The 10,735-nt window shown below is 39.2% G+C and overlaps 2 protein-coding genes across 2 annotated transcripts; both read left to right on the top strand.

Moving 5' to 3' along the window:
• The first annotated feature begins 1,539 nt into the window (after positions 1-1,539).
• LOC107805228 (uncharacterized) lies at positions 1,540-4,255 on the top strand. The gene is made up of 2 exons (XM_075239393.1): positions 1,540-2,524; positions 2,575-4,255. Exons 1-2 carry the CDS (start codon positions 1,913-1,915, stop codon positions 4,081-4,083), a joined length of 2,121 nt encoding a protein of 706 aa, XP_075095494.1. The 5' UTR covers positions 1,540-1,912; the 3' UTR covers positions 4,084-4,255.
• A 5,154-nt stretch (positions 4,256-9,409) lies between these two features.
• LOC107805227 (uncharacterized) lies at positions 9,410-10,510 on the top strand. The gene has a single exon (XM_016629223.2). The coding sequence runs from the start codon at positions 9,486-9,488 to the stop codon at positions 10,233-10,235; it is 750 nt and encodes a 249-aa protein (XP_016484709.2). The 5' UTR covers positions 9,410-9,485; the 3' UTR covers positions 10,236-10,510.
• Positions 10,511-10,735: the final 225 nt, after the last annotated feature.

Genomic DNA, 10,735 nt, shown 5'->3' with positions numbered 1-10,735 from the left:
TAAATGATAGATGGAAGAGCTATTTATAGGCTCGCATCGTGACGGTTCAATATCACAGGTGGCCGACCGCCATCTGACAAGCACTAAATACCTTGAAAGGCTGAATCGATAGGACAACTATCACATACGACATAACCAATCCATGTGAAAACGTCGGCTTATGACCCGATCGAACCACCAAAAATCACGTCGATTCTTACCATATCCTTCGTGAGAAACGAGGGGACTATCTGTATACGGTCGAAATAGATTTCGGCCTTCCTACGTTCGATCAAGTTCGAGTGTTAAAAAGTCGGAATTAGATTTTTGGGAGTGAGCTCCGAAGTCGGTACTAACGAGCCTCGAGCCCGAAGGTCGATCGAGGAGTCGACTCGATAACCCTATCGAGCCCGTGGCCGAATCGATCCGCAAGGCACTACTTCGAGGTCGGAAATGCGCGACGCCCATCTCGAAGGTCGGACTCGAGCCAAGACCGAAAGGCCCAACCCAGCAACGAACTCGAGCCAGTATCGAGCTCACAGACAAAAGCCGTTGCGACCGCACCAAGAGAGAGAATCTTGGCGGGAATCAAGGAAGAGACAAGTCATCATGGGCTTTCCACTATATATTTTATTTTATTATTTTTTGTAATATCCCTCTTCTATAAAATGGGAAATCCTTGTAAGCTAATGAGCATAATGCATTGTAACAAAAGATCACTTCTCATATTGAAAGATAGCTCCTCATGCTTGTTTTATTTTACCTTATTCATTCTTTTGCTCAATATTCCTATTCTCATAGTCAAGAATATACGTATCTCTATTTCTCTACACGATTTATATCGAATTGTGTCGCATATCCTTAGAACCACACACAAAATCTAACGTTATCCGATTTTTTCGGTAAACAGATATATCCAACTTTCACAATGTTTACGAGTCCAAGGTCTATGTCCTCCTCCGTATAATTATTATTTTTGGTAAATATACATATTAGGAGTCTTGCATGTGGATGGACCTATGTTAAAAAAAAAAAAAGACAACTAAAGGAGAGAAGGGAAAGGGAAGAATTTTCTCCTCCTTACTTTTGGTTTGCAAATGAAAGAGGAAGGATAATTGGAACAGGAAACAATTCTCTTCCTAAGCACAGTATCTCAATGCTTATTTGATCGTCTGAAATTTAAAAATGATAGAATACGGAATTCAAAAGAAAAATACTTTTGACATGAAAGTCAAACCTATGTAAAGTATTAAAATTATTCTTTTGAAATGAGTGGTTGTGACCGATACACACATTTTAATTTCTTTAAATATAAGAATGAACTTTTATATCAAATAAGTTCAAAAAAGAGAAATGAAGTATATATTTTTTTAAGACATTAATAAAAAGGGAAGTACTGTACAGTATATGTTATGAAATGAGACAGATGGAGCATAAAATTGACCTTTTTGCTTCGGTTCTTTAGCTGCCAAGTGTACACTGCTCATAGTTGAAGTGTATATAGTGTAATTATGTTCGAAGATTGATAACTTCATCAACTCACTTTACTTATTAAACAGTAACTATCTAGTCTAGTGTGCGAATCTTACAAAGAAATCTTGTAACTACACTTCTCACCTTCCCATGAATCTAAACAGATATCCCCGAAATCCCATTCAAAAATATCACAACAGATTAGCTATTATGAGGAACAAACAAATCCACGTTTTACCACAGTAATCTCTCCCAATTTACCTCTTTTACCCCCTCATCTACCCCAAATTTCTTCCTTAAAACTCCACAAAAACACGTGCTATTATGTCATTTTATATTTAACTCCTGTCCTTCTTCGTCGGAGTTATAGTACAACAACACTTCCCTTTCTCTCTCTTCACTTCATTTTCTTCTTTCCGAAAAAACTACTGAGCTAAAGTTGAAAAAAAATAAATCCAAAATGGAACATCCATTTTTCATCAACGGTGCCGGAAACACGCCGAGAGCGGAGGCGTTACGGTGGCTATCAATAGCCGAGAAGCTATTAACTAACCGTGACCTAGTCGGGTCCAAATCATTCGCGACCCGAGCACGTGAATCCGACCCGACCCTTTTACCCGCTGACCAAGTCCTCGCCATAGTCGATACCCTAATCGCCGGCGACAAGCGGATCAACAACCAGCACCTTGATTACTATTCCATTCTCCAAATCCCTTTAAACCAGACACATGATTCTGAGCTCGTAGCTAATCAGTACCGTCGTCTCGCTCTCCTTTTAAACCCTCAGAAGAATAGTTTCCCTTTCTCAGATCATGCTTTCCGGCTTGTACTTGATGCTTGGTCTGTTCTTTCGAATGCGTTCAGGAGAAGTGTTTATGATAAAGAAATTGGGTTTTTTATTAACCTTAATCCTGTTGCTACTTCTCCTCCGCCTAATAATAACCCCATTGGTTTCATGCAGCAACCAAGTTCTGTGCTTTTTCAACAGGCACAGTCACATCCAGTGAGTTCAAGCAGAGAGCAGCAGCGGACAGTGGCATTTCTTCAAGACCCACAAATGCAGCAGCAGTCAGTGAGTCAGCGAGTTCTGTGTCCAGCTTGGGTAGTAGAGAGCAGCAACAGACTGTAACATTTCTGGGCAGAAACCAGACACAGCAGCCAGTAGTAAGCTCTACTATGCTAAGTCCAGACAGAGAACAACAAAACCCTTTTACCTTTGGGTCAAGAGGGCAACAGCAGCAAGTAGCTTCTGTGGAGTCAAAAAGAGGGCAACAGCAGCAAGCAGCTTCTGTAGAGTCAAGAAGAGGGCAACAGCAACAAGTAGCTTCTGTAGAGTCAAGAAGAGGGCAGCAGCAGCAAGTAGCTTCTGTAGAACAGCAGCAAGGTAATAAACAGGCGCCACAAAGAAATGAGGGTTTGGTGGGTAACAATCAAAATTACTCTGCTACTACTACAAGTAAAAACGTGAACTTTGAGGCTTTGTTTGGGAATAATCAAAATAATTCTGCTAGTACTGGTAATGTGAACAATGAGGGTTTGTTTGGGAACAATCAAAATCAGCCTGCTAGTGATAGTAACAATGTGAACAATGAGGGTTTGTTTGGGAATAATCAAAATCACTCTGCTAGTACCAGTAAAAATGTGAACTTTGAGGGATTGTTTGGGAACAATCAAAATCATTCTGTTAGTACTAGTAACAACAATGTGAACAATGAGGGTTTGTTAGGGAACAGTCAAAATCGTTCTGCTAGTACTAGTAACAACAATGTGAAGGGAAAAGAGGGGGGTGTAGGTGCGTCGAGTCATGTTGTTCCTAGTTTCTGGACTGCATGTCCTTATTGTTATGTGATGTATGAGTATCCTTTAGAGTATGTGGATTGTACTTTGAGGTGTCAAAAGTGCAAGAGGGCGTTTCAGGCTGTAAAGATTGCGTCGCCTCCGCCAATTATAGAGGGAAAAGAAGCTTATTTCTGTTGTTGGGGATTTATGCCTTTAGGATTTTCCGTGGACACTTTTAAGAAATATAAAGGTAATATCTCAAGCTGGACTCCGTTTGCACCCGTGTTTAATAAACATGGGGGTGTAAGAAAGCCACCCGCCCCGAGGGTTTATATTGATGATGTTGTTGAAGATGTGTTTTTGGAATTATCTGAGTCGAGCGAGGAGTCAGATGAGGATTGGAGGGGTGATAAGAAGCAGAAGAAGAAGGCGAACAGTGGGAAGAAAAAGAGTAGAAGGATGAGGAGAAAAAAAGCCAAGATACAGCAATCTGATAAGGGAAAGAATGTTATAGGGAATGCTGGTGACAATGTGCAAGATATTTCAGCAACTCAAGGGGGTGCAGAAATGCCCAATGTTACGGCAGCTCAGTCGAGCAAGAGAAGTATTGCAAGTAACACAAGAAGGCAAGGTGGGAGGGTTACAAAAGACGTTGGAAAGTTGGATTTGAATGTGGAGTTCAGTAATGAGGTTGAAGAGCCTCCTGCACCTGGGGTGGGCCAAGGGAATGGAGCTGAAACGGGAGAGGATGGCAACATTGAAGGAATTGAGTTTTTTGAAGGTCTTGATGAATTCCTAAGCAGTCTTCCTATACTCAATGCTGTGGGTGATGATAAGGTCAAGGCTGCCTAGCGAAGTAAGGCACTTCTTTTGTTCTAGTTGTAGCTTCCTTTTGCTTTTTGTATGTTCTAGTAAGAATGAAAAGCTACTTGGGCATTGGCCTTGATGTTTTCATTGTAATGTTAATGTATTGCTAGTTTGCGCTGAAGTAGCTGCAATAATTAGCTTATTGCTCCGGTCTCCATGCTGCATCAGTAATCTTGGTTTTCTTTTCGTACAGCTAAATAATTTATCTGCAACGTCATACGTTTCTATCTTTTAAAATATCAAATGGGTTCTCCAGAGGGAGCCTTGTTTGCCTTTTTTTTTCTCCCAGTTTTGCAGCACAACTTTAACTGTCTTGAAGTCTGTTAACTTGAATCCAAGTATTTATCTGCTTATGTCAGGAAACTGATAGCTGTTAAGTTCCTTGTTTCTTGTTGGAGCTAAAATTCCAGGATCTTAACCTTGCAAATATTTAGTTCACTACGGTGCAGAGATTTTTATATTTTTTGATTTTTGCCCTTGTTAAAAATATATTAACAAATTTAAATCGGTTAAGAGGATTATTGATTTTCAAATGCTAAGCTTCCATTTAAATAAAAGAACTCTTCTTTGCCGCATACACTTTTATAAGTTTTTGCCCCTTTTCTCTTTATACATGATTACTAGTCTTGATTTGAGATCTTTTAGAAGCTTTGACAACAAAAAATGTTTGGCAAAAATGGCCAAGGAGACAGATCTGGAAAACTAAGGCTCCATTCAAAGTGCAATATTTCTCTTGGTTGGCAGCAAATGAGGTTTTTTTGACACATGGCAATTTACATAAAAGAGGGTTTCACATAACTAACAGGTGCTATCTGTGTGAGAAGGAATGAAAGAAAATTCTCATACCTTCATGCGTTCTGCTCTCACCTCCCAAGTGTCGCACATGTTCCTAAATATATTCAAGGTAAGGACTAAAAAGGTCTTGCTGGCTAGCTGGAGTATAAGGGTTTGAGCAAGAAGAAGAAGAAGATATGGTCAATAGTACCTGCTAGTATTTGGTGGACTGTGTTGGAAAAAGTGTTTTGAAAACAGATAAGACAAATTCTTTTATGTTTGTTATCTTGCTGGTGTATATAGACAATGCTGAAACCTGACAGCATGTGAGACTTTATCAGGTCCCTTCAGGATTTGTGGGAGACTGGCTCATAAAGCTTTTGTTTTATATATGTCAGCACTCTCTTAATGCTGGTTTTAAGTTAATGAGATCTTTTAGTAGCTAGTTCATCTTATTGTTTTCGATCTCCACTGCATTTTAAACCATGTTCGAGATTGACTTGTGGTTTAGAAATTTGTTAAAAGTTCTTGATTTCATTCTTCTTTCCATCCAAACTTTAGTTCTTGAAGTGGGTAACATGAGGCCGAGCTGAATGATAGTCCCCAACCACCATTAGATGACTTCAACCTGAGTTACAAACACTTGGATCTAGCATTTCGTTGAAGAGAATGCACAGAGGGAAGGTAGTATTGTATTTTCCACATCCAGTTCACTCCCCTCTGCTGTGCTTTTATTTCTTAGAAACCTGACTAAGGGAAACTTCAGTTTAACTTGTCAGTTTAAAATGCTAGTAGTCGAGGATGGCTAAAGGGATGCATTGTGTGCAATATTTTTCGTCCTGCCGGCTTTTCTTCAGCTTGCTTTGGTTTGTGTTCTCTATGTGTCTTCTGGAGACACATTTGTTTTTGGATAGTCGTTCCATCTCCAAACAGATGGCCCTTGGCTAACACGAAGACTGAAGAAAGTGTAAATGAAATATTTTAGGTTAGAGCAGGATTGAAAAGGATTAACTGTTTAAATGTGTTAAAGTGCAGTAGCTTGTCAGAAAGTTGTCATTTCAATATAAAGGTATTAAAGAGTGGAACTTTTGTCAGCTTAACTCTTACTTCCCTGTCTTCCAGTGACGGGTGACTTTTTTCATTTTGCAAATGGTTGAAGTGAATATGGGCGGATAAGAAGGAAAGTGGGTCAATTATATCGGGGCCACCTAAAATGTTGGATGAGCTATGCCTGCTCTTGATTTTCTGGGTGAATTTCTCCTTTTCATGTCTTTCTTATCTTTTGTACATTTTCCAAATTGCTGATACTCGATTTGATGTCTTTAAAATCTTATGGTCATGGTTTTACGATGATAGCATTTGTAATTATTTTGATAAAGCTGCAGTTGCTGTAACCTTTTCTGATTTTAATGATCTTGTCCAACAATCCTTTAACTAATATTGCTTCATGCTATTGCTGCAATTTTTGCTTATGCAGTAATAGTGTTTTCATGTATTCATCCAAAAAAAGAAAAAAAAGAAAAAAAGGTGGTGATGTGTGTGAGAGTTGGTGTCTCCTTCCACTGAGTGCTGGGTCCAATCATATTCTTCTTCCTTCCCTTAACCATAGGTCATTGCTGAGAGGTTATTGAAGTCACTGAATTGTTTTACAGCCATATTGAATGCAGAGGTGTAAGTTGTCTACTGTCTGAACTGTTTGAATGTCTGTTCTTAGCAGTAGCCTTCTTGAGTTGGGTTTTTCCAAAACTCTGCATCTGCTTCATTACTTGTGAGCTACTGCAGTGACAGTACAGATTTTATTTCTTGCCTAGCTCGGTGTAACTCCTATGCAGAGATGGAGATTTTCTTGGTAATAGGTAAAAGCAGATCAATTCAAGCTACAATCATCTAGCTACGGTCGTGGCTCTCACAGTGAATCCTATTTCACTAAATGCTGCTTCAATACAGCATAGGATTAGCCTTTTATGAATTCTGAATATGGTATTATTCCTTGTTTACGTTGGGATGAAAGATGAATAATGCAGGATTCCCAGTAAAATTCTTCGTAGCTCGCGAGGAAAGGATGATCTTGAACTTCCATAGATGTGTTTTTGAGCTTCTTCATTTTCTTGTCTGGAAGGCATTCTTTGATGTGATACCTTTTCATTGTATAATTGACGCTGTTGCTTGAGTAAGTTTATCAGGTACCCTTTTTGTTACTTTTTGACACTTGAAACTTTGTGTGTATGTGCTCATACTGGTGCAAGGTAACGTTGATGTCTTCCAACGTTTTGAATGCCTTTCTTCTAAAGCTTAGAAATCTTTTAAAATGGTTGATTGTATTTCAGGAATTGATTTGGCTCCATCTTTTTTGGTATATGCTAGGGAACTTTGTGAATAGTTATCCTCTATCGGGAATGTCTCTTTATGATGAGTGGCCACCGCTTGCCAGAATTGGTATTAGGTGCCAGTACTCATTTGCATCTGACATTATATTATGTTAGCTCTTGTGAGTTTCACCCTTTACCAACAACAAAATAAATCCAGTGTAATCCCACAAGTGGGGTCTGGAAGAATAGTGTGTACGCAGATCCTACCTTGTGAAAAGGTATTTTTGATAGACCTTCGGCTTAAGGCGTTTCACCCTTTACCAAAAAAAGAAAAAATTGAATTGGTTAGATTTTGCCGATATATTCAACTTGCCAAAAAAAATACCAAATTAAGTTTACTTCCTATTGACAAGTGTCACGTTTTTGTGAGTGATGAATATTGACTGGCTTTACAATTACCTAAAATTTCAAGGAGTGCAAATTTGATGATCTGTAGTGGAGGTGCCTAAGTCCTAAGGTGTGGTTTGGTAGTTCAAATGATCGATCGGAATAGGCACATGAGAATTCTAGTTCGATATTGTGAAAAAATCTCTGCGTTCAACCCAAAACCTTAACACGATAGGTGGAGTATTCTATGTCACATCATAAACATCATTGTAAATTCTGATGCAACCAAAGAATGACAAGTGTATTTTAACACAATACCGCATATGTAACTTGATTCTACTCTATGATTTAAAGGTGGATTAAAGATCTTTTTGGCTGCTTTTTATAAGTTTTTCTGCGAAGGCTGGAGAGTAGATCTGAAGCGGAGAGAGATGAGAGAAGCCTAGAGTGGCTTGATGGGCGAACATTAGAAGAATATCTGTCCAAAATGATGGAGAAACAATTATGAAGACGGATTTACTAAAGGTCACCAGAGTTTGGATATGATGCCATATGAAAGAATGTAAGTTTCCACCCCAAAACTTAAAGGCAATGAGGTGAAGTGGTCCAAGGCATTATATATTTTTATTTATTTAATTATATCTTCGACACATCTCCTCACACGCGGGCTTGATTCTTTTTAAGGAGCCAAATATGTGAACTTTTTTACAATAGGTAGCAATGAGACTTGAACCAAGGACCTTTGCTAGTTTTGATATCATGTTAAATGGGGTAATCATCTCATCTCATCTAAAAGCTTAAGCTGTTAAAAGAGGGTGCACTTTTATTTACTTAATTATATCTTAATAACCGTTACCTTTTGAATTATTTCCCCCCCTTTTTCATTTCTTTGACTACTGAAGCAATATACATATTTCTATTTTCAGGAAACAATCAACTGTTTGTTGGTGAAGTTGTTAATACTTCCATGGCTTAAATGTCAAAGGCCTGAAGGGGAGTTGATACTTGAGAGTGGCTAAAATGAATATATGGAGTGTATCTTTGAGAAGTGCACTCATGATTGTGGGAAGCACCCTAGGTTGGATAAACTTGTCTCTATTAAAAACTAGTAAGGGTTCCTCACAAGATAGGGATAAGGTCTGCGTATACACTACCCTCCCCAGACCCCACGGTGTGGGATATTACTGGGTATGTTGTTGTTGTTGTTGTTGTTGGACATGGTGGAAAAAGGCCTTCACCATATTTATGTTTGTGTTTCAAACTGTAATACTCTCACTGTTCCCTTTGTTGAAAGGCTAAATGTAACATAACTGTCAAGTGCGAGCTTTCTATTTGCCAACTGTAAGAAACAAGAGAATTTTTGCTGTCTATTTTGCTAAACATGGCCATCTAATTGTGTCATTTTACCCGTCTCGATATCGAGGCTAATTTTTATATACAATGCAACTGTCCCTTGATCTGGATTTGAATATGCTATTATTTCAGCTATTGCCTTTTTTTCATTTCCTCGAAACTTGTATAAACTTTCAAAAGTGTTTCATTTGAACTCAACCAGTTTTATGCGGACTCTGTAAATGTGAGCCCAGGACATTTCTCTTTTTAACGAAATGAAAACAGCTAAGCTGAGGGTTGTTATGAGTTGCCAGCATACTATATGTGTTTGTGACAGGTTCAGGCTATTAGTATGTTATTAGGTAATCCAATAAATTGACTTTTTGAGGTACCAGACGACCTGAAGCCAAGTGGATGAGACGTTCAACTACTTAGGTCCTTACGTAACAAACACAATCTTGAAACTACTGTTGCATGCATTTAAAACCTATATATAGCGATAGACTTAAAGCCAATAATAGCACACATTCGAGTTCCATTGATTCTATACACATTCTTCTTTAAGCTCCTAGGATTTGCAGAAATATGGCTTACCATTACCAGCTATCCTCCCTCTTACTGCTTGCATTTCTCAACTTGTGTTTCATCCATGGCCCGATAACTGGAGCAACCGCGCGTCGTCTTCTAGAGACGCCCCTCCCCGAGATTCCTAAACCAGAGTTCCCTAAAGTTCCAACCTTGCCAAAGCTTGAGATCCCAACTGTGCCGAAGCCTGAGCTTCCAACCATACCAAAGCCTGAAATACCAGCTGTTTCAAAGCCTGAGATTCCTATTATGCCAAAACCTGAAGTACCAACTCTATCAAAGCCCGAGCTACCATCCATCCCGAAGCCCGAGTTACCAACCTTGCCAAAGCCTGAGATCCCAGTTATGCCCAAGCCTAAGTTACCAGTTGCTCCGAAGCCTGAGTTCCCAACTGTGCCAAAACCCGAGCTTCCTGCTGTGCCAAAGCCTGAGATTCCAGCAATGCCAAAACCCGAGCTTCCTCCCCTGAAAAAGCCAGAAATCCCAACAGTCCCAAAAACTGAGGTTCCTCCAGCTATAAAAAAGCCTGAAGTTCCAGCTTTGACAAAGCCCGAGGTACCAATTGTGCCAAAGCCAGAAATCCCAGAACTACCAAAGCCAAAAATCCCGGAGCTACCAAAGCCAAAACTACCAGAGCTTCCAAAGCCAGAAGTCCCAGCTATGCCAAGGCCTGAAATCCCAGAACTGCCTAAACCAAAAGAAATATCTTTTCCTTCACTTTCTCCACCACACAAACCCGCTACTCCTTGAGTAATTATAATACTGTTCGCTCTATTAGAAGGTGCCCAACTGTGTTTTGACATTTCCATCTTGGTCTATGAAGTCTGCCGCGTGGGCATGACATGGAGATAGTTTGGCACAACATATTGGGTACTTTCTGTGGGAGTAGAAATTATGATTCTTTTATAGTAGTATTTCAGTTGGATGTACCATGTTTATCGTGTTATTATACTATATGAGTGTTTTATGTACTTTCTATATAGTGTAATTAAGCTATGATCTATGTCACTTTGATTTAGTTCCTATCGTCGGCCATCCCTGATTTTGCTCATTCCTTTTTTTTCCGACTCTTTTCCCCTTCGTTTTTCTTAAATCCTATTACCACTTTCTTCCATCACATTTCAAGAGATGAAAAGGATGAATAAGCATACTTAAGCACCGGTAGAATAATCTGTTCTACAAATACCTCACATTTTAGAGTATTTTAGAACAAAACTGAAGATTTAACTATGTGTTGCTTTCTGTTTCAT

This window comes from Nicotiana tabacum, chromosome 19 (assembly GCF_000715075.1).
Source record: "Nicotiana tabacum cultivar K326 chromosome 19, ASM71507v2, whole genome shotgun sequence".
Taxonomy (NCBI): Eukaryota; Viridiplantae; Streptophyta; class Magnoliopsida; order Solanales; family Solanaceae; genus Nicotiana; species Nicotiana tabacum.
Note: the sequence above shows the minus strand (reverse complement) of the source record. Positions and strands in the feature narration are given on the sequence as shown.

Bases quoted from the DNA above. Each gene is read 5' to 3' on its own strand.
- LOC107805227 (XM_016629223.2), top strand. From the start codon at position 9,486: ATGGCTTACCATTACCAGCTATCCTCCCTCTTACTGCTTGCATTTCTC.
- LOC107805228 (XM_075239393.1), top strand. From the start codon at position 1,913: ATGGAACATCCATTTTTCATCAACGGTGCCGGAAACACGCCGAGAGCG. The intron at 2,525-2,574 runs GTGAGTCAGCGA...GAGCAGCAACAG, and splicing joins CACAAATGCAGCAGCAGTCA to ACTGTAACATTTCTGGGCAG.